At 49.9% G+C, this 27,876-nt stretch overlaps 1 protein-coding gene across 4 annotated transcripts; it reads left to right on the forward strand.

Moving 5' to 3' along the window:
* RAB15 (RAB15, member RAS oncogene family) lies at positions 1-27,564 on the forward strand. Of its 4 annotated transcripts, none has more exons than XM_084791174.1 (7): positions 20-570; positions 19,203-19,263; positions 20,904-20,964; positions 21,477-21,554; positions 23,039-23,128; positions 24,751-24,816; positions 24,992-27,564. In XM_084791174.1, the coding sequence occupies exons 1-7, from the start codon at positions 447-449 to the stop codon at positions 25,148-25,150; spliced, it is 639 nt and encodes a 212-aa protein (XP_084647300.1). In that variant the 5' UTR covers positions 20-446; the 3' UTR covers positions 25,151-27,564. The 4 variants fall into 4 exon arrangements, with proteins under 4 accessions (XP_084647301.1, XP_084647300.1, XP_084647303.1 ...); XM_084791177.1 differs by lacking the exon at positions 20-570 and adding an exon at positions 5,020-5,112; XM_084791176.1 differs by lacking the exon at positions 20-570 and adding an exon at positions 5,024-5,116.
* Positions 27,565-27,876: the final 312 nt, after the last annotated feature.

The following is a 27,876-nucleotide window of genomic DNA, read 5'->3' on the forward strand; positions in this document are numbered from 1 at the left end:
GGGCGGTCATCCCAACTCCGTCACTCCGATCCGCCGCGCAAAGACGGAAACCTATTCCTCCTGGATCCTGGCTGGTCCTCATACTTTAGGATTTGGACGCCGAGCTGGGACCCCACCCAGGCCGGCGCCGGGTCCCCGCGACTTCCCTCCCCCTTCCCCCGCTGCGGCGGCAGCGCAGGGGACGGGCGGAGGGACGGACAGGGGCGGCAGCCGCGGCTGTCCCCTCCCACCTCCTGCCAGCGCGAGCTTCCCCGCGCCGCGCTCCCGCCGCAGCCGCGCTTCCCCGCGCCAGCGAGCGAGCGTGCGGGCGAGGCCAGCGCGGGGGCCGGGCCGCTTCCTTCACGCCGCCGCGGTGTCCTGGGGCGGGCTCCCGCAGCGATGGCAGAGGCTGAGCGGGGCTGAGCCGGCAGCCGCCCGCAGCCCCCGGGCCCCCTTGAGTCCCTGCCATGGCGAAACAGTACGATGTGCTGTTCCGGCTACTGCTGATTGGGGACTCCGGGGTGGGCAAGACCTGCCTGCTGTGCCGCTTCACCGACAACGAGTTCCACTCCTCGCATATCTCCACCATCGGTAAGGGGCGGTGGCCCGGGGGCGCCCCATCCTCCCCTCCCGGTGGCTGGTTCTTCATCCCCAGCCCAGGGGGGAATTATGCGCCCCTCAAGGAAGTGGCGGTAGCGCGGGAGGCCAGAGAGGGGGAGTACACCTAGGGTTAGAGGTCCCCCCCACTGGGGCCCTGAGCCTTGGTTTCTGCAGGTGAGGGGTACGTGCTTCCTGCAGTCAGGAACTAGGGGTGGAAATTCTGCCTTCTAGCTGGGGAGCCTTCCCATCCAAGATAAGAAAACAGACGGGTGTAGGCCAGAGGACCCTGAGCTGGGGAACGAGATTCACTGCCAGTGAAGTGATATACCAGATGAAGAGGGGAAGAGAAAGAAATCGGAGTGGGGACCAGTCGGTAAATCACTTAGGTACCTTGAGTTTGGGGGGTGAGTTGATACGGAGTCAAAATGAGAGTGGGCAGAGGGAGACTTTGGTCAAAGGAACCAGTTCCTAGGACAGTTGCAAAGGTAAAGCTACAAGGTGGGACACCTGGAGGAGGACGGGAGATACCATAGTGCAAGAAGCCGGGTCGGGGCACCGACTATTTAAAGGAGGGTTGAGAAAGATCCGAAATGTTCCTGCAGACAGGATGCGGGGCGCCATCAGCAAGTAGATAAGACCTACCTTAGACCTACAAAGGCCCGGTGGCCATAAGGGTTACTATTTTGAGACTGGGTCAGTGGCCTCTCCTTCATGGGCAGGGAAATGCCCTCTCTTCCAAGAGGTCTGACTTGAGGGCATCCCACCCACACCTGATTCCAGGGTAGCAGACTCGGTGAGCTCGGGAGTAGCCTTCTCCAGGGCTCCTCACAGAAACAACCTGCTGGCTGCCAGTCCATAAACAGTAGGGACCCTCCCCTAGAAGGCCCTGCCTGCTGCCTTCAGGGAGGGCTTCAGCCCTGCTTGAGAGCTTTCTCTTAAGGATTCCTTCCTCTTCCTTCACACTCCTCCCCCAACACACACACTCCCTGCCGAGAGAGAGAAGGTGAGGTAGTTGCCATCTGGAGAAGCAGAGCCTTTTAGTTGGGGCAGGCATTGTCAGGCCAACCCGGAGACCTGCCTTTGCGACAGTCTGGCCTGCACTATGACATACACTTCTGGGTTTCAGCATCTCCCGCTGTCGAATGGGTTTAATAAACGAGGACTTCCCCCAGGTGTCATACGGACAGAATGGATGCATGTTTGTAACATTAGCATGTGTGTATCGGTGGCTGAGTGCAGGTCACCATCTCATTCAGCTCTTAAGGTCTCCTTATGAGCTTTGCTCTCATTTATTTATTATTTATTTATTTTGGTTTTTCGAGACAGGGTTTCTCTGTGTGGCCTTGGCTATCCTGGACTCACTTTGTAGACCAGGCTGGCCTCGAACTCACGGCGATCCGCCTGCCTCTGCCTCCCAAGTGCTGGGATTAAAGAGTTTTGCTCTCGTTGTCACCTAGAGCTAGGGAACAAAAGTTGTCCATATTTCTCCAAGCTGATAAAGCCAGCTTCTAAGAGATCCAGGAGCTTGGGGTTGGGCCACTCTTTGAATAAAAACCATTTTGGAGAGATCTGAAGGGAACAGACACTGAACCTTGCCCGAGAGAAGGCTGCCTTCCTCTCAGGAGCCCTTTGGGGATGAGGCAGATGTTAGAGAAAGTCATGGGAGCGATCCGGGGAGTGGCTGAGGAACCAGATGGAGTATGAGAGAACTTGCAGGCTTGGGGACAAAGGGCAACAGGTTACTGCTGTGGAAACTTGCCCTGACTATCTTTGACAAGAGTCTGAGGCCAGGAGCTGTTGAGCTATCAGCAAAGAAGGATGGGGGGTGGGTGGGGGGTATGTGCTGTGCCTGGGTTTGGCATGAAGAGCGGTAGGGGTCTTTTTGCGCCCTGGGGTCACTGTTGTTACAAGTCCTGGGAGTGACCTGGACTCTTCTCTTTGAGGACTTTCCTGGTTCCCATCACTTCAGAAGGCCCCAGGACTCCTGCCTAGTGTATGAGGAAGTTAGCCTCTTCCAGGAGACATATCCCACACCCGCACCCACCCGTACCCACACCCTACCTTCAGCAGAGGAGCGAAGGAACCTCTGTTTCTGAAATACCAAATGGCCTGCGGTGGCTGTGCTCTCCTTGAAAGAGAACCATCACCTGTCACCCCAAATCTCCAACCCCTAACCCTTGTCTTTCCACCTTGTACCTCCTCTCAGCCATCTTCTAGAATGCTAGACAGTGCACAGGGGCTTCCCTGGAAACCCTTTGGAGCTCACTGGTCCGGGGCAATGGTGAATCAGGGAGTTGTGTGATTGGCTTCATACACCACCCCCTCCCCGTCGTAGCCTTGGAATATTGGCCTAAAACCTGTTCCTGGAGTTTGTTCTTTGCCATGAGAAGATGGCCGGGCACCCCTTTCTACATAGTGCACAGACTTCTTAGGATTCTGAAGTCCATGGAAGATAAAAAACAAAACAAAACAAAAGTGTCGTTCTTCACTGCATCCCTTCAAGCCTGCCTCACTGGGTTTCTTAAGTGCTTTCTTATTTAAAGCTTAGGGAGGCCCCAGGCTCTGTGTCACCTTGGCCACATTTTCCAGCATTAACTCCAACTGAAAGGAAAGACTTGGATGGTCCAGAGAGGCTTTCTCCTTAGGTGATCTGGAAAGTTTCCCAAGGAAGGGGCAGCCAGGAGACAAATCAACGAGCCAGGGAAACGGGGGCTTTGCCAGGTCAGAGGCATAATTTATCCATTAAGAAAATGTGCGTTCTTGGGAGAGCCCATATTGGACATTGATCTAGGAAGCATCTTTCCTCATTTGCTTTGTTTGACTTATGAGTGGAGAAAACTAGACAACTCAGTAATTACTGCCAACGTGAGAGTTCAGATTCTGGCCTCATCCGGATAGCACCCTGGTTGGTTCTTTTATAATTTACTGTATTTTCTACGTAAGATCTCAGACATTCCATGAAAGAGCCAGCCGGGACAACTGAGGCATCCATGTCCTTGCCACCCTTCAAGCCTAAAGCTAGAGCTGTGCCACTGGTACTCCCCTTTCCAAGCAGGTGCGCTCCCAGGTGATGGTCGGTGGGTAGCAGAGCAGGCAGAGCCTTCATGTTGCTGCAGTTCCTGACCAGAAGGTCCCATCTGTTAGTGTAATGCAGTGTTCCCATGAAAGACTATGCTAGGCATCCTAGTGACGTTACAGTTCACCCTTTCCTGCCTACAGAAGTCTCTGGTCTAGTTAAGGAAGCAAGGCACGAGCAATAAAGAAAGAGCTTTTGCCAAAATGAGCTTGACATGTTCAAAAGTACTTGGTAAAGTATTCTTTAGATAGATGAGATCAACTCCGGTTGGACCACTGCTTCCAGCGGTCTTCCGTCTTACAGTAAGATGTGCCTGAGGCAGCCAATGAGAGGTGGCGGACTCTGTGAGAGTTGCTGTTCCTAATGGGGATTAGAAAGGGAGTGCGGTCCCTGTGGATTCCACCAGGCAAGGAAGGCTGGAGCTGGGTGCTGCTGCAGGGTGGATTGCCTGTGGGTGGGCTCCTGCAGTGGAAGGGAGCAGATGGAACAATATGAGCCCAGATAACAGAGGTGCGAAGTGAGTGGGTGTCCACGGGACTCCGGGCAGTCTGGCTGCAGCAAAAGGAAGTTGTTTTTTTTTAGGAGACAGAACCTTCCTCTGTTCAGCTCTGACTCCTAAACTATAAGTAAATTGAGGGTGAGGCCGAATCATATGCCTCTTGGTTTTTATGGGCCGTAGCACAAGGGCAGACACCATCCCATCATCACACCATCCGTGAGATAGTAAATGCAGGGCCCAATTAGCAGAGGCCATCATGGACCTCAGTATTGCTTTTTAAAAAAGAAAAGAAAGAAAAAAAGAAAACCATGATACTGAAGATGTTGGAGGAGAAGAAGTGAAGACTTTGAAGACCCAGCCAGGGTGTGCTGCTATCGGGGTTAGAAGGAGGAACCAGTCAGCTCTTTTCTGTTTCTCTGGGACCAAGGTACTGTCACCTTTGCCATTCGGTTTCTTCTCTTGAAATGGGAAGTGCCTCAAACCATCAGCCTGGCACTTCTGAAAAAGTAAAGAGTGTCATGTGACCTGTGCTGTCTGGTTAGACAAGGAGACCTCTTTGGTGGAAATTTGTGTTTAGGCATCTTGTTTGTGGTGGCCAAGCCTGGGATGGAATCCTAGCTTGAGGGCCTTTCCCAGGAATTGGTTTCGGCCCTCCCATGCTTGGTCCTCCCTGGTCTCCGGGCCTTTTGTGTGAAAAGCCACCCTCAGGCTGCTCTCCTTCAGAGTGAGGCGAGGCGGTGGCCTCTTTCTGGGTGGACTGGTCCTGCTGCTGTGGCTTGAGGCTGTTTTCTCTTGCTGCCAGTAGCCACCTGCCTTTGTGCAGCTCAACTGGAACTGGATCTGACTGCCTAAGACAGGTATCTGTGGTGTGCAGAGGGGAGGAAGAACCAGGAAAAATCTGAGTCTCTCCTAGACAGCCAGGAATCCAAAGAGAGACTCTGTCTTCAACATAACTTAAGTATGTAAGTACATAAGTAAGTAGATAGATAGATAGATTGATAGATAGATTGATAGATAGATAGATGATAGATAGATAGATGATAGATAGATTATAGACACACAGACAGACTAATGGAGACCAATCATGTGATCGCTGCAGAGTCAGGCTTTAGTGAGTTGGAGATGCGCCTGGTGTAAGGTAGTGCTATCCAGAATGTTTATTAATAATTAGTATTAATTATTTTTATTAGTAATGCAGCAGTGACTCTTTAACCAGTCCACAGAAACAGTATGATTACTGTGGTACCCAGCACTATATATAGAGAGAGGTCCTGACTCAAGCTAATAACTGAAGAGATGAATACGAAATACAAATTAAATAAATAAATGAGACCTAAGTGACCTGACAGACTGAGCAAATGTTTGGCTACTGTGACCCCAGGGTCTGCAGTTTCTAGACTGAGGAGCTGGGTACAAAGGCTCCATGGCACAGGGAGGGACCAGGCTCACTCTTTGCGCTCCAGGCTTTGTTAGATCTTACCGGATCTAGGGCAGCTTGAGACCCAGCTCCCCTTCCTCTGTTTTCCCAGGCCTCGTAGAAAGGAAGGGGAGATAAAAAGCACTGGGTAGAATGGAAAAAGCCCAGCCAGTGACCTGCACAGTCTCCGTTGCCTTACGAGCCCTGAATCCTTCACTTGATCTCTGTGTTTAGTTCTGCAGTTCCAAATAAAAGACAGCAGCACAGCCTTTCTTAATGGTTGCTAGGAAGATTATAGAGGTTAATAGAGCCAGCGCACTTGGAGAGTCCTCCATAAAATTACAGCTGCTGTCACTTTATTATTCCTAGCTCATAAGAATGCTATGGAGATGAGTATATGGTCAATAATGTGCTATGATGTCATCCTGCTATCACTTGAAGACTCATCATTTGAATGCTGTCTTGTCGCAGGGGAGGTAGGGGGAGCGGTGTGTGTGTGTGTGTGTGTGTGTGTGTGTGTGTGTGTGTGTGTGTGTGTACATATAGGCACCCATGCAGGCCAGAGGTCAACCTTGGATGTCATTCCTCAGGACTGTCCACCTTGGTCATTTGGTTTTGGGGGCTCACTGATTCAGCTAGGCTTGCTAGCCAGGGAGCTCAGCTAATCTATCTGTCCGTCTCTGCCTTTTCAGCTCTGGGATAACAGGCACGTACTGCCACACCTGGCCTTTTGCCTAGATGCTGAAGATTGAACTCAGGCCTGCGTGTTTGGGTGGCATGTGCTCTTTTACCAATTGAGCTATCTCCCTGGCCCCACTTAGCCACTGCTTATTACGCTAGGGCTGGGGATACAGTGCTAAGTGAATGGGGGAGAATGAGCGAGCTGTCTGACATGCCAGGGGTGCAGAATTAGTGTTTTCCACCTCTTTTCCACCGCTCCCAGCTTTAGTGCCGACAGTGTCTTTAAAGAAAGAATATTAATGAGGTACAGCAGAGTTGGGGAGCCCAGGAGGACAAAGGTGGCTCTGCCTCAGGCCCCTAGGGCCCCTACCAGGTGTCACCCTCTCTCAGCCATTTATTGTTCCATCCTGTTCCTTCCTCCTTTTGACACTGGCACAGACCCAGCTGCCCAGCCTTTCCCCAAGGACGTCCTCCCTGGAAGAGAACAGCTGAAACCTGCCGAAGAGGGTCTTGCTTGATGTGCACATCTGCGCAGCACGCACAGATCTGCTGGCTCACCCACGCCTTGGAGCACCCTGTCTCTCTCCTGCCTCCCTGCACTCCTTGCTTCTGCCTCTTGCTCTTCCTCCCTCTGCATAGACAAGTTGGTAATGAGGGTTATAACCTGAACGTCGATATTTGGCCATTACCCTTCCGTCCTGATTGCCAGCTCTTCCCAGAGTACCTACTTTTGTAATCTAATACTTGGGTCCTTCTCCTCACCCCCCCACCCCCCCACCCCCGTAAAACTGCTGCTTTTCTGAACAGGCAGTTGGCTTCTCCTTGGTGCTTTGGCATGGCCAGGGAGCTCAGTCAATGAGAGCCCAGGGCTTCCTCTGCATTTAATTTCTTCTGCAGGGGAGGAAGGAGCTAATCAGCCACCCTAATTTAGACAAATATTTCGGACAACTAAGTGACTGCCATCTTCCACGCAGGTGACCCGTTCTCTTTCACTTCTTCCTAACTGGCTTTGGGCGGGCCGTGCATCCCAGAAACCCCTTCACAGGCTGACCAAAGGAACCTCTCTCCTGCAAGCCAAAGGGCAGCGGTTACACCTTTCCTGGCTTCCTCTGCTTCCTCTGCACATCCCCTGAGGGAAGGTCTGGGACTGGGACAGAGGACGCCAGATGAGGCCCCATAGGATGGGACCTGAATGCTGTTCTTTTAGTACTATTTTGATGTAGACTTCCTGAGAACTCTGTGATGGGGCACTATGATCCAAAGAGAGGACCAGCGGTCGGCTTTGCAATGCGGACTATTCCCTGCCTGTTCTTCCTTGATTAAAATTGTCTCTTGGCTGCTCTTTTCTCCTGGCAGATACTGGATCCATTCATTTATTCACTCACCCACTTTCTCATTCATATTTCTCTTGCGTGTGTTCAACTTCGTTGAATATTACTTAATGATCTGCCCTTCTGCCAGACAAAGAGAAGATGAAGTGAATAAGATGCTGCTTTGCCTCCCAGGAGCTCACAGGGTCATTTGAGAGGCACGCTGCCAGAAAACCAGGATGGTACCATGTACCAGGGATGGCGTGCCCTAATGCTCTGACTTCTCAGAGTGAGGAATCCCTCCTGGGAAGGTTGATAAGGCTCCACAGAGTGACATCTGAGCAGGATCTTGAAAACTAAGTCAGTTCCTCACAGGACAGAGGTCAAGGGAAGGTGCTGGAGAGGAAACAGGGTGTGGGCTATTTCTCAGCTTGCTGGGGCCAGCAGGGACAAACACCACAGCCCTTCCTGGCTGTGTCTGGAGGCCCTGCCCTTTCCACTGTGGCTGGATATGTTAGGGTTAGAGCCTAAGATATTCATATTCTCTCTCTCTCTCTCTCTCTCTCTCTCTCTCTCTCTCTCTCTCTCTGTCTGTCTCCTTCCCTCTCTTCTTCTCTCCCTCTATCTGTATGTGTTTATGTATACATGTGCCCACATACATGTATGAGGGTCTCAACAGGATGCAAGGGTCTTGTATGTTTTCTCGCTTTCAAAGAGGTAATAACAAGGGCTGGAGAGGTGGCTCAGAGGTTAACAGCACTGGCTGCTCTTCCAAAGGTCCTGAGTTCAGTTCCCAGCAACCACATGGTGGCTCACAACCATCTATAGTGAGATCTGGTGCCCTCTTCCGGCATGCAGGCACACATGTGGGCAGAATAAATCTTTTTTTAAAAGAGTTAATAATAATATTATAAGAAAGATAATGCTAGCCTCTATTCTCTGTCTTTCTGGAGAGCTGTGAGCTTGGCTTTGACTAAAAGGTATTCCTGCCTGCAGATGCTTGTTGCTTACTCTGCTTGGAGCCCTGATCCTTCAGCGCTCTCCGTTGTGCTCCCTTGACACTAAGACCTCAACCCAGATACCACCCACCTGGAGAGGTCTCCTCTGAACAGCCCACTTTTAGTAGCTTGTAGCCCCTTCTCCCTCCATCCTGCTCTGGCCTTTTGACCCTCCCTGAAATGATGCATTGGCTTACTTCCTCCGTGTCTGTCCACTCTGCTGGGGTGAACACTCTCAGAGCACAGGCTGTAGTCTCTGCTTGTTTCAGAGTGCCTCGCATAGTTCCTGACACACAATAAGCATTTATGAACTGCTTATTTGAATAAACAAATGAGTCCACCTCCCTCGAGGACATTCACTCTTTCCTAGGACAGTCAAAGGGTAGTATTGGGTTTTTGGGGACTCACAAGACAATGAGACACTCAGCACTCAAGGCATGCTTAGGGCTGTGAGGGGAAAGGAGGAAGATTTCTGCAAGGGGTGAGGCATTTCCAGCAGCTTCTAGCTCTTTTGCTCAGATGTATTCCATAGGAGACACAGACCCGGCAGGGAAGGAGGCGGTGGCTCCCGTGCTTTCCCTGTGAGTGGGGCTCTCTGGGACATACCAGGATGAGGGGTTGGTATTTTAGAGTCAAGTCAATGTTGCTTGTTAATCAAGGTTCCTGGGATGAAATGACATTTAACAGCTCAACCAGGCTTCCTGAGAGATCTTGCTAGACCACGTTAACAGCAGGGAGCCCTGGAGTAAGAAGTTTCTTGGACTCAAGCCTTGGTCACATATTCCTTGCAGTCTCGTGAGGGTCAGTGTTTGACAGGGAGATTTCCACTACCTGGCCACAGCCCTAGATGCCTAGGTTCCCAAAGTCTGAGCCTTTAAGCGTTCAGGTGAGAGGAAAGGCCTCCAATTATGGTCACGGTCTCCAACCTCTTCCTAATTTTTTTACTTAAAAAACTTTTTAAAAAATAAAATAGCAGGTGAGATGATTCAGTGAGTAAAGGTGCCTGCTGCCAAGCCTGCTGGCCTGAGTTCAGTCCCTGGGAACACATGGTAGGAGAAAACTGACTTTTGTGAGGTGTTCTCCAACTTACACACACACACTCGCACTCACTCACATGCTCACTCACATATGTGTGCCATGGCACACATGGGCATGCAGATACCCATAAAATGGATACATAATAACAATGTAAATAATCAGTTGTTACTGGTGTGTATTAGAGGACACACAAGTGCATACATGTGTTTGAGCTATGAAAAAGAACAGCTAGAGTCGCGCTGTGAGATTTCTAAAGCTTCCAAATCAGAGCCTTTGCACCCAGTCTTCTGGATGTTAAAACACAACCCTGGGGTAAGTTAGAGCATCAGGATTCTGTCTAGACCGAGGCATCTTCTTATGTGTCTGCCTTCTGACACTGTCACAGCAAGACAGTGTGATGGTGACTAATGCATTTGCCTTGAGGTCTATGTGCACCTTTTCCTCAGAACATAGACAGAGCGAGGGACAGTCTGCCACTCCACAGAGGAGAGAGTCAGTCAGCATGTGGTCCAGGAAAGAGTGAGGTAAGCAGACAGAAGCAGAGGGATACAAGTGGCAGGTTGGGACACAGCATTCTCATCCTTTATCTGGAACAAGATCCTTTGTCCTGAATCCTCTCTTGGCTCAGCCTCTGGCTTCTCCTTCCTTGTATGTTATTCTTGCTCTCACATGTCCCTCAGTTATGGTGGTGGCTTTATTAGCGTCTTGAGGAGTTTTTGCTTTGTAGGAGGTTTTGGGATTTGGTTTGGTTTTTGATCTTTTAAGACAAGGTTTCTTTGTATAGTCCTGGCTGTCCTGGAACTCATTCTGTAGACCAGGCTGGCCTCGAACTCAGAGATCCACCTGCCACTACCTCCAGAGTGCTGGGATTAAAGGCGTGAGCCACCGCTGCCCAGCTGAGAGGGAGTTTTGAAATGAATATTACCATGATGCCAATGTGGAGTCAGCTAGCCACCTCCCCACAGAGTCTGCTTCTGCCTAAAGCCTGATTCCTTGTTGAGCAGGGCAATCTGCTTAGAAGTGACCTCTAGCCACAACCCGTAGGAACTGCACATGCCAGTTTCATGGCAGGGTGGAGAGTGAAAGTATTCATGGCTCTGATGCTTGGTAACTGGAGCCAGCATGGCCCCAGAGATTGGGTGTCTGCCTTGGGTTTCAGCTGTATTAAATTGTTCCTTCCGTGGCGTCTCATTGCTAATGAAAAGGCTCAGGTCACGCTGCTGGTCCTTTGGGCTATGGTTGATCCTGGTGATAACTTTTGGCATCCACAGACAGCCCTGTTTCCACTCAAGCATATGGCACTCAAGTTGGTGGACAGGCAAGCTGGCACCTGGTATTAACCCATGAGGTACTGGCTGGAGGGAGGAGGCTGCTCATAACCATAGACACAGCTTAGCTTTGCCAGACTCTGGGGGAACCTTCTAGGTTCCACGGTTGGTAGTCTTTGCTTTTTGCTTTGCCTGGAGCTCTGCTCTGCTCTGCTTTCCTTGCTCTCCCTAGCAGGAAACAGTCTCTGCTTCCTAGGCTTCTTTCTATTGTCCAGGCTGGACTCTTGGTTTCTGTTCTGGTTTGCTTTTCTGTTACTGTGATAAAAATACTCTAACCAAAAGCAACTTGGGGGAGGGAAGCATTTATTTGGTTTACGCTTCCTGGTCCCAACTGAACCCTGAGAGAAGTCAGGGCAAGAACTGAAACAGGAACTGAAATGGGAACTTGAACAGGAATCCTGGTGGTTATGTCTCTGACTGACTGGCTAACTGGCTCATGCCTAGGTAGCTTTCTTATATAGCCCAGGCCCGCTTGCCTAGGGATGGTGTTGCCCACAGTGGACTAGGCGCCTCCATATCTATCACCAAGCCAGACAGTCTTTTACAGACAGGGTCATGGGCCAATCTGAACAAGGTGACTCTTCAATGGAGGTTCCCTCTGCGCACGTGGCTAGGTTGTGTCAAGTTGAAAAAGAAACGAAGGAAACAGCCTAACCAGGACAGTCTCTATTCTTCTCTAGGGGAGAGTGGTAGGGTCTTCAGCTAGCATTTCGTAGGGCTCCCATTGGGGGTTTATCCATTATCTCATGGCCTTCACAAGAATCTTCTGATACTGGGATTGTTCCCCTCCATTGAATGGGCAAGGAAGTGGAGGCCTAGAGAGATTAACCCCACTCCTATGACCGTACCAGGAACCAGTGGTGAAGGCAGAACTGGAAAGCAAACTCTAGCCACCCATTCTGTTCTCCTTGGCAGGGTTTCTCTTTGTTAACAGCCCTGGCTGTCCTGGAACTTGCTCTGCAGACCAGGCTGGCCTTGAAAACAGAGAGATCCACCTGCCTCTGCCTCCCAAGTCCTGAGATTAAAGGCATGCACCAACAGCACTGGGCTCCTATTGTGTTCTGGGTTGTTTGTTTGTTTGTTTTGTTTTTTGTTTTTTGAGACAGGGTTTCTCTGTGTAGCCCTGGCTGTCCTGGACTCGCTTTGCAGCCGAGGCTGGCCTTGAACTCACAGAGATTTGCCTGCCTCTGCCTCTTGAGTTGCTGGGGTTAAAGGTGTGTGCTACCACAACCTGGCCTTCCCATTGTGTTTTTAATGTAGTCCCTATATATTTCTGAGGGCTGCCCTTGTCCCTTTCAGCAGTGGACAGATAAGTCCTGTTGCTTTCTTTGCCCAGCCTTCATTGTCACTGCTAGACAAGAGAGCTGGCAAGCCCTTAGGATATTTTTGGAGCCAAGTAAGCACCAGGTCTGTGTTTTGCCCTGTCCTTGTGTCACCCCAGATGTCGGTGCCCAGAGAGGAGTCTTGACCCTCTTTCCAGTCACTGATGGCTGTACTAGCTCTGCGCTTTGGCCTAGTGGGCTCTGGAAGGTGCTGTGGGAGACTGATGCCCTAGGGGTAGAGGCTATGCAGTCAGGACCCAACAGGAAGAAAAGAGGCCTGACATTCCCTAAGCCACAGCCACATGGTGAGGGCAGCACCGTTCACAGACACTCAGCATCCAGCATCGGCACTTAACTAAAGCATCAGGTGGCTGTGAGGTGTTCAGATGGCAGGAAACAGGCCTCTGTTCGTGCGTACATGTCCCTAGTTATTGCTCTCTGGGGCAGGGACTTTATTCCCAGCACTGTGCTTACACAGAGACAAAGCAAGCAAAGAAAGCAAAACAATCAACAATAACAACGAAAAGCCTCAAACACAAGATATCTTCTCCGCCCCTTAGGAGCTTTGTATCTAGATAGAGCTCAAAGACAACGGCAGGGAACAGTGAAGACAGGGCTGTTGTTTACAACTCTTCTTCTGACCCCCGTGGTTAAAGCATTGCTTGCCAGTGTGGGAAGCCATTGAGCGGCAGTGGACAGTCACAGGCTGTGACTCCTTTGGAAGTCCTGAGACCCTCCCAGGTATCACGAAGCAAGGTGCCATGGCTGTACACATACTCAGTGGATGCCTTGAAGGCTTGTCCAGACTGACTCCATGTGCTGCGGCATAGTGCCACCAACCCCGGCTCCAGCCAGTGGCTTCACGATGCATCTGTGCGCCTCACTAGCATCTCTGAGCAGAGGGTTTGGCTCTGCAGCTTTGGACAGAAAGGGCAGTGGCTATAGCAGGCACCAAGACAGACACAGCAGCTTGCTGGGCTTCTGGCACTGGATTGGAAGACGTACCATCTGCCTGACTCTTTCTTCCCAGGGCCCCCAAAACTTGATCTGCGTCTACGCAGAGGTGGTTTATTTTGCTACACTGCTGGCATCTATCTTTTGGGGACACAGAAGTGTTTCAGTCAGGTTAGTGAAGTGTTGATGCCATTAACTATTTCAAAGAACAAAGGGTTCCCTGAAGATAATATAGTGGATGCTAATGGGGGAGTGCTATTACAAAGACTCTTTGGCTAGTAATTTATTTATTTATTTTTGTTTTTCAAGACAGGGTTTCTCTGTGTAGCCCTGGCTTTCCTATAACTCCCTCTGTAGTAGTAGACCAGGCTGGCTTTGAACTCAGAGATCCCCTGCCTCTGTTTTTCAGGTACTGGGATTAAAGGCATGTACCACCACTATTTGCTTGACTAGTAACTTATAAACAGAAATGTATAATGTATTGTTCAGGGGACTGGGAAGCCTAAAGTCAAGGTGTGAGCAGATTCGTTGTCTGCTGAGGACTCACTCCGCTACAAACATGGCTCCTTCTAGAGAGGCAAAGGGGGCCAAGGGGGCCAAGGGGGCCAAGGGGGCTAACAAACTCCCCAGGATTCCTTTATTTTATGTTTTAAATTTATTTTGTTGTTGTTTTGTTTTTGCATTTTTTGAGACATGATCTCACCATGTAGGCTTGACTGGTCTGGAACTCACTAAGTAGACCAGGCTGACCTCCAAACTTTTCTCTCCTTTGCCTGCCTCTGCCTCCCTAGTGCTAGGATTAAAGGCGTGCGCCACCCTGAGGCCTCTTTAATAAGGACATTAATCTCAGTCATGAGGACCCATGCCTATGTGATCTAATTACCTTGCCAAAGTGATGTCTCCCAATATCATTGCATTTCAGCAAGTGAATGGGGGTGGGCGTGGGGCGTGAACATCCAGACCAAGGCTATGGGCTTGTTCCTCGCATGCTTACTTCCTCACCTCTCTGTGCCTCAGTCTGTCAGGGTTAGTGTAAATGAAGAGGTAACATGATCTCTCAGCCTCAAAGGGTTGGAAGCCACTGGCTGAGTCAAGAGCACCCGGGTAGATGTTAAGAGACAGGTTTTTCCAGTTCTGACTTAGTTACAGGCTATGGGCACATGATAAATTGGTCTCTACACGCCTTACAATAGCAACATCCACACCTATGAGCCTCTCTGGGATTCTGTAGCTAAGAGGCATTTTGTATAAAGACAAGTATTATTATGAGCCTTGGGTGTGGTTCTGCCTGGGGATTGGCTGGAGCTTCAGCATACATAAGATTTGATAGGTCTGGGCCCTGAGAATTTGTCTCTCAAAGCTCCCTCCTGAGGTTCGTGCTGCTCCTAAAGCCCCCAAAATAGCGGAGTTGAAAGGATCTTGGTGGTGAAATCCCCTGTGTGTTGGGTTCTCAGGGTTACAGTCCAGGGCTTTCAGGGGCCTAATTCAATAGTAGAAGGAAGGTAGATATATCAGTAACTTTTCTGTTGCTATGATAAAATGTCAGGACTGATGCAACTTATAGGAGGAAGAGTTTATTTAGCTTACAGTTCCAGAGGGATGGGAGTCCAATCATGGTAAGTGACAGACAAACAGTGGCTCCAGCAGAAGCTGGGGGCTCACACCTTGAACTACAGGCAGGAAGAAGAGAGAGAGAGAGAGAGAGAGAGAGAGAGAGAGAGAGAGAGAGAGAGCGCACTCACTGGTAATGGTGCCAGGCCTTGAACCTTCAAAGCCCATACCTCTCAAGGCTATTCAAACAGTGCCACCAAGTTGGGGACCAACAATTCAAACATCTGCACCCCGGGGGAACATTCTCATTTAAAGTAGGAGCAGGAAGTGCAGTGAGTTAGGTGACGTCTGCTTGTTGTTTAATGATACACAGCAAACTTTAAAGGGCAAGTGGCATCCTCATTCTACAGGTAAGAAAATGGAAACTGGGAGAGATTATGACTTGCCCATGGTCATACATTAAGTGCCCAACTCAGGACTCAGACCCGGGTCTTTCTGACTCTAGGGCTAGCCAGTGTCTCTTCCTCTACATTATGTCCTCAGACTTGTCTCTAGCTGGCTTCCTGCCACACTACAGCAGCGGCTCTCATGCAGGTCATGACTCTTTGGGGATCAAATGACGCTTTCACAGGGCTTGCCTAAGACCACCAGAAAACACACGTATTTACATTATGATCCATAACAGTAGCAAAACTACAGTTATGAAGTAGCAACAAAAACTATTTTATGGTTGGGGGTTACAGCATGAAGAGCTGTATTAAAGGGTCACAGTGTTAGGAAGGTTGAGAGCCACTGCTCTACAAAGCGCTGTTAAAATATAGTTTCTGGGTCTTGCTCAAATCATGACAGTAGGTGTAGGCAAGTGAAGGTAGCTATATTTCTATTTCTTTGTTTTCTTTAATTTTTATTGTTTATGTTTTAAGGTAGCTGCACTAAAGTGAAAAAAAGAGAAAAATCTCCTGAGTAATTCTAAATTTAGCCAAGGTTCTGCAGAGAGACTGCCTGCGCTGCCTTTCTTGGCACTTCAGGTGCAAAGCTTTTGAACCATGTGGCTGGCAAACTTAAGATGTGTGGGAGTCTCCTGGGAGCTTATTGGAGCCGATTGCTGGCCTCACATCCCTAGGGTTCCGATCCTCCAAGGTTGAAGTAGGATCCAGCCACTTGCCCTTTCTAAGTCCAAGATGATGCTTTAAGGCTGCAAGTCTGGGAACACACTTTGAAAATTGTTGTCCTGAGCGTTCAGTGACTGAGGTACAAGCTACAGACTCTGAAGCCTGATACAACTTCCCAGGTTTCACCTCACACCTCCTGAATTCAAGTCTGTGCGCATCCAAACTCCTCCTTAGAGAAGCCAAACGTGAGCAAACCCTGGGGCGGAGGTAGATGGAGAATGGTCCTCTTTCCTAATAGATACAAAAGCGGCAACAAGGAGGAACGTGATGGTAGGTACCAGCAGCAGGGAGGACTTTCCATGAAGAAGGAAAAGAGACTGAGGAAAACATGAGGAGAGGGCGCACATGGGCTGAAGCCTTCCGTAGGGAGGAGAGTCACATGAGAATGTGACAGGTGAGCACATTTGAGTAAATAGCTCACTGAGCATCCAATAGGCCGAGATGGGACAGCTTGGCTCTACAGGGGAGGGACCCTGTCAGGTGTAGCCAGCATTTAGCTACTTTATAGGTTCTTTCTTCCACTCTTTTTCTTCTTTCCTTTCAAACTCCTGACATTAGATATGAGAGAGAAAAAAGGATAGAGAGGAAAGAGGTGTGTGTGGCATTATCGTTAGACTACTTCCTGCCGATTAGGGGCATTGAGCTCCTTGGGGGCATGTTTCATCTTCGCAGTCAGGATATCTAATTTCTTTTCTTTTTTTTCCTTTTTTCTTTTTTACAGTATATAACAGAGCCATTTATTTATTTACTTTTATTTTTTAAAATTTTATTAATGTATTCATATTACATCTCAATGGTTATCCCATCCCTTGTATCCTCCCATTCCTCCCTCCCTCCCATTTTCCCTTTACTCCCTTCCCCTATGACTGTGACTGAGGGGGACTTCCTCCCCCTTTATATGCTCATAGGGTATCTAATTTCTTCTTCTTGTTTCTTTGTGCATTGCTGCTTAACAAACCTCAACCAACAACCAATCAATAACCCCACCCTGCCTCTTGGTGCCCTAGCATTTATATGCCCTGTGAAAAGTCCCCAGAATTCCAAACATCACACAATCGCAGAAACTATCTGCAGCTGGCAAACCATGCCTCTGCTGGAGCATGAGGCAAATCACAGTCAGCTGTTGTGAAGCAGCCCCATATCCCACACCTGGGGTTAAAATGAAAACATATTCTTGTAATATTTCTGTGTGTGTGTTTTTAAAAGATTTATTTATTTATTATTTATAGAGTATTCTGCCCACATGTATGCCATCACACCAGAAGAGGGCACCAGATTTCATTATAGATGGTTGTGAGCCACCATGTGTTTGCTAGGAATTGAACTCAGGACCTATGGAAGAGCAGGTGGTGCTCTTAACCACTGAGCCATCTCTCCAGCCCATCTTCCTACTTTCTTCAGCCTAGGAACCCAACTCCTGAAATGGCATCACCCGTGTTTAGACTGAATCGTCCCACCGTGGTTGATACAGTCTAGAGACCCCCACAAAGGTGGTCCAAGAGGCTCCTCACTCTAGACCCTGTGAAACTAATAATAGTGACATCACCACTTCATGTGGAATTGACATGCTAGCATGTCACTCTCTCCTACCCCCCACCCACCCACCAAGAAGCCATATAGGAGGTAGCATGCATTCCAGTATCAAACAAGCCTGAATTTGAAACCCATAGATGCTGCGCCAACCTGAGACAGGTTATTTGCATCTGGGCCTTTTTCTCCTCCCTACTCTCCCCTGTAAGGCAAGGGACCATGTATCAGTGCTGCTGGGCCCACACTAAGACTTGAGACCCGTCGCAGAGCACGATGGAAATTTTCACAGATGCTCAGTAGAAGCAAGAAAACTGTCTATTCCTTCTCTCCTGTGAATACTTTGAACAAGGCATGCTCCTGACCAAGCTTTGAGCGTGACCTAGGTTTATGACATGGGAAATTCCCTGCACCTTCTTGGAAGAAGGTGCCATACTTCAAGAACAACGTCTGGATTCTCAGGCACCTCCTAGCTCAGGTTCTGAGGGGCAGCCAATTCCTTATAACTGTCCGAGGAGGGAGGAAGCAGGCTGCTGCCTCCCACCAGGGCCAGCTGTCCCTCTCTCCCTTTTATCCTCTTCCTCTTCGTCACCCTTTCTCTTTGCACAGGGAAGAGTGCCATTTGGAAAAGTACAGCTGAGTAGCTGTGAATCAGCTCGGGCAGGCACCAGATGATTCATGTCTGCCCGACTTGATGTAGTTCAGGTCCTTCCTTTCTGAAGCTTTTTCTCCCTTCTAATTAAACGATGATTGCTCTTGGTGGTGGGAGGGGCGAGGCTGACGGTAATGTCCATATTTGTGGGAAGCTGGGGACATGAGAGATAAGAAAACACGCTTTCCTGTGTGACAAAGCCCGGCTGTGGAGGTAGGACAGTAGCAGTGTTAGGGATGCTCACACCCTTGGGACCTCCTGGTGACAGATAGTCCACAGCGGTACCTTTCTCCTGTGCCCTAGCTGAAGACTCTGGAATATGATGCCCTGTGACCTGCTTGCAGACAGTACTTGAGCCTTTCCATTTACCCCGATAGACCTAGCTCTTGAGTCACTGGGCACAGTTGGGACTGGGAAAGGTGTGGTGATCTAAGCATCTCTCCTTGGCCTGCCAGCACGCCTGTTGCTGCTGGTGGCGCTCACCGCTCTTATTGTACGTTTCCTCAGATGTTTCTGCTCTGGGCCCTTTGACCTGGTGTGACTGGCACTTTAGCTCTCAGGGCCTTGGGGAATGGAACTTGAGAACTCTGGGTTTCCTGTACTTTCCTGCCTCTTTCTCGTCAGTTCACGTGCTTTGTGCACTTGCCACATGCCAGGCACTGCACCAAGTCAATGATAGCTGCCCTGGAGCGTGCAGGCCAGCGCTGTGTCTCTCAGGGCCTTCTCAGCAACCTGAAGATAATTTATAGGGTTCTACCTCCACCACCCCACCACCCCTCTGTGTAGCCCTGGCTGTCTTGGATCTTACTCCATAGACTAGGCTGGCCTCAAACTCAGAGATCCACCTGCCTCTGCCTCCCCAGAGCTGGGATTAAAGGCGTGCGCCACCACACCTGGCTGGCCCCACTTTAGCTATACCTGTAGCTGTGAGGTAGAGGGACAGCCCATCCAACGCTCCAGTTAAAACGTTAGAGAAGGCGCTTGCCTCAGGTCACCTCTGGGTCACATGAACCAAAGTGACATCCCCTCTGTGCGAGCATCTCTCTCAGCCTTCTTCCTCAGGGCCCTTCCTAACTAATGTGCTTGCTCGCTCTCCAGGTGTTGACTTTAAGATGAAGACCATTGAAGTAGATGGCATCAAAGTGCGGATACAGATCTGGTGAGTTGGGCAGTGGGAGGAAGCAGGCAAAAGAAGGAGGATTCCGAGCTGCCCCTGAGTGCACCTGTCATTTATTGGTAAAATCTCTAAGCTGAATCGGGGGACAGAGGATACTTCTATGAAGAGTGAGATAAGAGACTCCCCACCCCCATCCCTTGTTCTGAGAACCTTAATCACAGCAAACCATGAGACTGATGAAAAGTCACCAAAGGGAAGGCATTAGAAGGAATTAGTAAAATAGTTGTGGGCTTATCTCAGAATTAGGCCGTACTCTGGAGCTGTACCGCTGAGGTTAAGACCTAAAGGCAATAGGATGTCCTCCCCTCTATCCCACTTTCCTGATAAGTGAAGACTTTCATGGGACATGCCCCTTGGGCTAGTGTCCAGATATAAGTGAATATATATCATTTGACTCTTTCTGCTTCTGGGTTAACTCACTCATTATGATCATTTCTACTTCAATCCATTTGTCCACAAATTTCAGAAGTTCCTTGTTTTTAATAGCCGAGTAGTATTCCATAGTGTAAATGTACCACAGTTTCTTTATCCATTCTTCTACTGAGGGACACTTAGGCTGTTTCCATGATCTGGCTATTATGAATAAGGCCACTATGAACATGGTTGAGCATATGTCCCTGTTATGTGCTGGAGTTTCTTCTGGGTATATTCCAAGGAGTGGAATAGCTGGGTCTTGAGGAAGCCCTAGTCCCAGTTTTCTGAGATAGCACCAGATAGATCCTATTGGAACTCTAGGTGAGAGAAGTATGGGAGAATGGGGAAATAGAAGGATCCAGAGGGTCCTAAAAACTTACAAGAACATTATGACGGGTGGATCTGGGCCCAGGGGTTCCACTCAAACTATGGCACTAACCAAGGACAATATGTGCAGTAAACTTCGAATCCCTACCCAGATCTAGCCAATGGACAGGACATTCTCCACAGTTGAGTGGAGAGGGGGGACTGACTTTCACATGAAATCTGGTGCCCCATATTTGACCATGTCCCCTGCATGGAGAGGCCTGGTGGTACTCATAGGAAGGATCGCAGGCTACCAAGAAGAGACTTGATACCCTATGAGCATATACAAGGGGAGGAGGTCCCCCTCAGTCACAGTCATAGGGGAGGGGAGTAGAGGGAAAGCGGGAAGGAGGGAGGAATGGGAGGATACAAGGGATGGGATAACTATTGAGATGTCACTCCCTGCCTTAGGCTGTGACTTTTTTTTTAAAGAGTGCCTCAGTACCACATGGTGCAGTTTCCACTATTGGCCACCAGGGGCTGCTGTGGCTCTCTGACCTAAAGAAACCCATACCAGTTTATGGCGCTACCTCCCAGTCCTAGAATGACATAGGAATTGCCTTTGGAGATGTCCTGGGCATCAGGTGTGTGACAGATCCTCCCCTCTGGCCAATCATGGCCATAGTGGCTGAATTCTGGAAATCTGTCTATGGCTCAGAAGAGGCTAATACCAAGAACCAGGCCCCTCACTGTAGACTCGGATGTATTTGGATAGGCTTGGGGACTAGAGCACCGCAATTCCCCAGCACTTCCTCCTAGGGTATAGGGGCTTCTAGCTCCTGTTCCTCTCTCATCTTCTGTCTCCATGGTCCCTTCTCTGAGGGACTGGCTCTTTCTCGCAGGGACACAGCAGGACAGGAGAGGTACCAGACCATCACGAAGCAGTACTATCGGAGGGCCCAGGTGAGCCACCGTTCCAGGGTTAGAGCCGCGAAGCTGCTACCCACACTTCCAGCACTGGGTGTTCGCAATGCCTGTGCCACTGTACCCTGATGGGGGGCCCCCAGAGTGCCTGCTGGGGAGCCTCGGGTTTTCAACCAAGTGTTTGTTCTTCCACTATTCACAGACTACTTAATTTACCTGTGTTCTTCATTCTCACACACAACCTCTGATCTCCACCCTCTGCCTCAAGCCAGAGAGCCAGGTCAAATTATGCAGTGCCCTCCTGCCTAAGAACGGCAGGCCTACAGTGGGCCTACAGAGTGGCGGCTGTGAACATCTCGGGGAAACGGGAGCATCTGAGGGAGGGGGAAGCATCTGAGGGAAAAGGGAGCCTGGCTAGATTCTGAGGGCTCCTCATTGTAGGCAGGGAGATGGGAGAGTGGGCTGGACATGTAAGGACAGCCATTCTGCACAAGACTGTATGTTCTCCCATGTATATCTCCCATCCCTGTCTCTCTCTCTTTCTTTCTCAGGGAATATTTTTAGTCTACGACATTAGCAGTGAGCGCTCTTACCAACACATCATGAAGTGGGTCAGTGACGTGGATGAGGTAGGAGACATGGCCTCACTGATGGGATGGGGGAAGGGTGCTTAGGGGGGGAAAAAAAAAGGGCCACAGGACAAAAATGACTCTAAGGGTGGGGCAAACATCTTGTCTTTTTACACCCTTAGATAGAGACCTTTAGATAAGTTGAGCAGAAAAAGCTGAAGCTTCCATACTCTCTTGTACTAGCACTGTATCCTGTAAGGCTCCCCATAGCCATGTCTTTCCGGGAGATGCATTAGTCCCAAGACTGCCTCATGGACAGCATCCTTCCCAAAGCCTCGGGACCAGGTGGACTTGCAAGTCTGGGTTTCTAGACCTGATTTTGCATGTGGAGGGAGCCTTGGCAAAGCCATGTCAGCTCCTTGGGTCCCCAATCCCTCATCTGTCAACTGAAGGCTATATGATGTCCACAGTCCTTTGAAGTTCAGACACCATTTGTTCAACTGAATGAGGTATCTGTAGGAGCATCTTCTACTCAATGACATCCTGTGACACTCTTGGGGTCAGCCATGGTATTATAGTCCCCATGGCTCTCCATTCCAAGACTCACAATGGAAGCTGAGAACTCTAGATAGTACCAAAATTTTTATGTGCTGGTTTTCCCTCATCTTGAATATCCGTGACAAAAATATATAGACACAGTAAAAAAAAAAAAGTCAATAATAGCAAGATTGCAGTGTGCTATAATAAAAGTTACTTATGAATTACTTATTTCCAGAATTTTGCATTTAATATTTTTAGATCCAGGCTGACTGATGGTAATTGAAATTGTGAAAAACAAAACCGCAGATAAGGGGGATAAGGGTTCCAGTACTCTGGGAGCCTCCTCTGTCTCTAGGGTTCCTTTTTTTTTTTTTTTTAATATGGAGAAGTTTATTGTATGAGAATTGGGGGAGAAGGAAGGAGGGGCACACCAGAGAGAAAGAGAGACAGAAGAAGAGAGAAATAGAGACAGAAAGAAAGGAGAAAAATGTAAGAGAGAGATGAGGTGGGTTTGTCCTTTTATATAGTCCTGGGCAGGGGCACACCGAGTGGCAGGTTGGTAATGATGTCATAGGTTGCTAGGCAGACTGGGGCCATATGCTAACATTCCTCCCTTTTCCTATAATTAAAAAAATGAGGACATTGGATTGCTTTTCATGTAAGGTAGGTTAAAGTATGTAAATGTAGGTTCATTGGAAGCAGCTTTTGGCTGCCATGTAAGGAGGAAGAGAGAGAGAGAGAGAGAGAGAGAGAGAGAGAGAGAGAGAGAGAGAGAGAGAGAGAGAGAAACAATGTCCAGACTATATGGTGAAGGGAAAGGAAGAGCTCTGGCCTAGAAAGTTCAGGGGAGAGGACATGTCAGCCATGCCCTGCAGCTAACAGGGACCGAGATGTCTCTAGTGGTGGTTTGGAGGCCAGTGGAGACTGTGTGTGTGTGTCGGGGGTTGGGGAGGGCTGGAAACGAAGAGGAACACTCACTGGACCCACCTCTGCTCTGTCCCTAGTACGCGCCGGAAGGAGTCCAGAAGATCCTCATAGGGAACAAGGCTGATGAAGAGCAGAAGCGGCAGGTGGGGAGAGAGCAGGGCCAGCAGGTACGCCAAGGCCCACCCTCAGGCCTCTGTGGTATTTGCAGGGCCTGGACCCAGGAGTCCACTCACAGCCCAGCACTGGGGAGGTGACGTTCTTGAGAGTTTGTTTTCTGATCCTCAGGACAGTGACCAGGGGTCCATGTGGAGGAAAAAATCAAGGCAGCAGTACTAGCAGGTCCAAGACCCCCTAAACGTGATGACATTGTGCTCAGGATCACCTCTATGACAGAGATGAGGAAGGGAGCTGCTGACATTTTTAACAGTATCTGTGCACGGCTGACATTTTGCAGTAAGGGAAGGGTCACCAACTCCACTCCCAGTCCCGACTTCCTGACTCCATGTGTCTGGAAAGTGTGGGAATGAAATGTCCCCAGGTAGACAAACCACAGGGCAGAGATGGTCAAAGCACATCCACTCATAGAGGAAGACCATCCTCCCACACACCACTAAGGTCAATGTTCTGAGGCAAGAGCCACGTCCCCTCCCCACCCTCCCCCAGCCATGTACTTGACGAGTTTTCTCTTTCTTTTCAGTCAACAGTATTTCATTAATCCTTAAAATAAAATTGATTTTGGGGAGAATAAAAAAAAAATAAAAGCCAGGCGTGGTGGCTCATGCCTTTATTGTTGTTGTTTTTCGAGACAAGGTTTCTCTGTGTAGCCTTGGCTATCCTGGAACTCACTCTGTAGATCAGGCTGGCCTTGAATTCACAGAGATCCGCCTGCCTCTGCCTCCCAAGTGCTGGGATTAAAGGAGTGCGCCACCACTGTCTGGCCTGGCGCACACCTTTAAGTACTCCGGGAGGTAGAGGCAGAAGGATTTCTGTGAGTTCAAGGCCAACTTGGTCTACAAAGCACATCCAGGACAGCCAAGGCTGTTACACAGGGAAATGTGTCTCAGAAAACAAAACAAAAACCCAAACCAAACCAAAACAAAAAAAGATGAAAGATATAAACTGTACAATAGTAACAGTTTTTATTGAGCAACCATACATGTAGCCCTGTGTGACGTCATTTAATCATTCTAAACCCTGGATACAGACTCTGTCATTCCCCTTTACCAGAGGATGAAGTTGGGGCTTGCAGAGAATATTAATAGTAACTTGTACAGCTCTTGAGTAGCACATGGCACCTGGACTGGGTCTGTTATACTCAAAGCCCTTGTTTCTCATTTATATGCCCCATGTTGTTGTCTTTGTGTCCTAATGCAGTGGGGTGTGTGTGCGCGCGCCTGGGTGTGCGTGCATGCATGCATGTGTGTGCCTCAGTGTATGTGTCTGTATGTGCATGCGTTGGTGTGCGCATATGCGTCTGTGTCTTTGTGTGTGCTTCTGTGTGTGTATGATGGCAAGTGTAAATACATGCTCATGGGCGTGTGTGCATGTGTGCACTTGTGCGTGTGTGTGTGTGTGTGTGTGTGTGTGTGTGTGTGTGTGTGTTGAGACTTGGATGAAATGGTGTATGGAATGGGAGTATTGGTGGAACGCTCCATTCTCTGCCAGCCTATGTCTTAGAAAGCCCCCGTCCCCCCAGGCATGAGGCATTCGGTCGTTATGTGAATGCAGCACGGTCAGGGAGCCTCCCTTCCCTCACTGACTCTCTTTCAGAGATGCCCTTGTCTTGCAGCTGGCTAAGGAGTATGGCATGGACTTCTATGAAACAAGTGCCTGCACCAACCTCAACATTAAAGAGGTGAGAACACCGGGGACTGTTGCCCTGCCTCTGGCTGAGCCGGAAGAGTGGAATGGGGAGAAGAGGTGACGCATAGGAGCCGAGATAAGATGAGGGGCCCCTCCCACCGCAGTTGTGGGGTTGCCAGAAGCAGAGATGGATGCACTGGCCTAACTTGTGTTCCTCGCCCTCCCAGTCCTTTACTCGTCTGACGGAGCTGGTGCTGCAGGCTCACAGGAAAGAGCTGGACGGCCTCCGAACACGCGTCAGCACCGAGTTAGCGCTGGCCGAGCTGGAGGAAGAGGAAGGCAAACCTGAGGGCCCAGCAAACTCTTCAAAGACCTGCTGGTGCTGAGGGTCCTGTGTGGAATTTCCCCCCCCCCCCTTAACTCCCTTCCCTCAGGAGGTTCATGGAAGCAGGGGAGCCTGGGCTTTGCCCACCGCTGTCCTTTCATTTGATGACCCTGTTGAAAATCAGTAGCTGCTACTCCCCTGCCTGGCCCCTGTGAGCAGCTCTGCTGTGGTCTCTGAGCAGCCTCTGCTCCCAGCCCCTCTATCCTGGAGTGGAAACCTTACAGCCTGTTTCCCAGCCACAGGCCTGCTGTGACCCCAGAATGTGCTGCAACCATCTCACCACCCCAAGCTCCTGGGACAATGGTCAAGGCTGGAGTCAAGGTCACTTAAAGACTCCTTTCTCAGTGCATCTCGTGTACGCTGCTTTTTCTCTTCTTTCTACTCTTTCTCCACTCCCCCTTTTCCCTCCCTCCCGTGTGTTTTGCATCCGTGTCTCCTCCTCCTCCTCCTTTGCCTGTGTGTCCTGCCTGGTGGCTGCTATTGCAGTTCCTTCTTTCCTTCCTACCTTCCTGACTCTGCCTAAGGGAATGGACCCAGGCCCTGCCCCGGGGAGGACCACTCACCCGCTCTGGGGGGCGGGGTGGGCCAAAGGCTAAGGGTGCTTCTTCCTCCTCCCCTCCCCACTGCCCGCCCCTCCTTGTGCCATGGGCTGCCTCCCCAATGATGTGGGAAAGTAGAACAACGCTAGGGTGGGAAGGAAACGCTACTGGGCGGTCCTCAAGCCTGGGCTGGTCCCCTCTGCCTTTGCCTTCTGCTGCAGTCTGGCCTTGCCTGGCTGCCTACAGGACTCTGTGAGGGACTGAGCCCAGAGGCAGACCCAGCAGAGAAGAAAACAAAAGGGTGAGGGGTGGCAGGGAGAAAGTCACCTCTATTCTCTACCTCCCGTGCAGTGAGTACACAGCCTCTTCACCTGGATCCCCGAATCTAAAGATGGGGATCAAGGCCTGAGGACACCAAGGGGCAAAGGGAGCCCTAGGGTCAGACATTATATAGTCAACTGTGGACTCTAGAAAGAGGCAAAAGCAGATGTGCAGGGCTAGGCCCTAGACGGCAGGGTTAGAGCAAGGGCAGAGGGCGCTTCACAAAACAGTGAGTGCTATGGTGGCAGCAGCGTGTCCTGTGTAAGTACATTTATCCAGGCTCCCTGGCAGGGGTAAGAAGTGATGTAACCACGGCACTCTTCTGTCTCTGAACCCAGCCTTCAGAAGTTAAGGTTTTCCTAGGCCCCAGAGTCTGGGGGTAACAGGCCTTAAAACACAGGAAGAGAAGGGCAGGTATGGGAGGAAGTGCTTGGTGCTGTTCTGCCTTCCAAGATTCCTTCCTCTTGCCCCCTTACTCTAAGCTTGCAACTTTGCCAACTGCTGTGTAGCTACCAAGGGAGGGAAACGGACACCCTCCTCCAGAGCTCAACGCTCAGGAAGTATCTTTAAACCTGTGGCCCAAGAGTAGCTTGAAAGAGGCCCCTAAAGAATGAAAAAGCCCTGCTAGGGTTTGTTCTTACATTCCCAAGGTGGGAGGAGCTCAGGTAAGAGAACAGTCCCAAGATGCACTGCGCAGCTAGGGCTGGAGCCAAAGCGAAGGAACTGGTCACTGACTGAACATTTACCCACTGGGGACCTTTCAAATCCAGGGCACAAATGTGAAGATAGAGAGCCCCACACCCTTTCAGCCCTCCAAAACTGGATGGGAAGCCAATCAAAGGAAATTCTTTCTGACTTAGCAAACCAGGAAACAGGCGGCAGAAGAGGGCAGCTCAGGATTTCGGGTGAAGGGAAAAGGAGAGTGGGAACAGTAAGTCGACTGTTGACTAATTAGAAAGGTTAAGAGCCAGCCCTACCATTGGACCATGACTGACTGAGGTGGCTTCCTTGGGGTCTGACCTCGGTAGAGTCACACTATAGGTGAGCAGACCTGCCTTCAGTCAGGGGGGATCCTGGGAGAATTTATACAAGGCACTGGCCCTAACCTATGGCAAGTGATAGGTCTTGCTGTCCCAGTGCCTCGAGAAAGGACTTGATTTCACTACCCTAAGGATTCTGGGAGGGAAAACATGGGGCTGGGAGTCTGTGGACTGTGCACCATGGTCACAGCTCTGACGAAGTATGGCAGCAGAAGGAAAGCTGGGATATGAAGAGCACCTGTGCTTACTCTATTCCGAAGTTTGCCTCACCCTAACTGCCAGTCTGGGAGGTGGCTTGGGTTGTGTCATTGGCCTCGACTGTTCAGCAGGCTTTTCTGGCCTGACTGCCCATTGCTCGAGATCAACTCACCCTGGTACACCACCTGAGTCCCACTATCTCCCTGTGATGGGTGAACTTTGTATACTGTGTCTTGGGTCCATTATATGAATTGTGAGCAGGGTTCATCTATTTTAAAACACAGATGTTTACAAAATAAAGAATATTTCAAACCATAGGTGTGCATACCTGTATGAATCCTGGGGAGACTGTGTTATTGGGACCTTGGACGTGAGGTAGGAGGCAGGGTGAAAAACTGATAGAAGGGACCAAGGGACCCTAAAACCACAGCAGAATGACAATGGAGGTGATGAGCTTTGTCTGTCTTCCCTAGTGACACCTGCGGAAGAGCCCAAAGCCAAACCCCCACTGCCCTCCTGTGAACTCATAGCAGAAGGCTTAGGGCTGGAAGGAGAGGGGAACCTTTAAAGCCAAAATGGTGGCTGTCTGCTATGGATGGGTCAGGAAATTCTTTCCTGAGGGCATTAGG

Source organism: Acomys minous, assembly GCF_964271855.1.
Source record: "Acomys minous genome assembly, chromosome: 8".
Lineage (NCBI taxonomy): Eukaryota > Metazoa > Chordata > Mammalia > Rodentia > Muridae > Acomys > Acomys minous.

Coding starts and splice junctions, on each gene's coding strand:
- RAB15 (XM_084791174.1), top strand. CDS start 447: ATGGCGAAACAGTACGATGTGCTGTTCCGGCTACTGCTGATTGGGGAC. Junction 20,965..21,476: donor AGTACTATCGGAGGGCCCAG/GTGAGCCACCGT, acceptor TTTCTTTCTCAG/GGAATATTTTTAGTCTACGA. Junction 21,555..23,038: donor GGGTCAGTGACGTGGATGAG/GTAGGAGACATG, acceptor CTCTGTCCCTAG/TACGCGCCGGAAGGAGTCCA.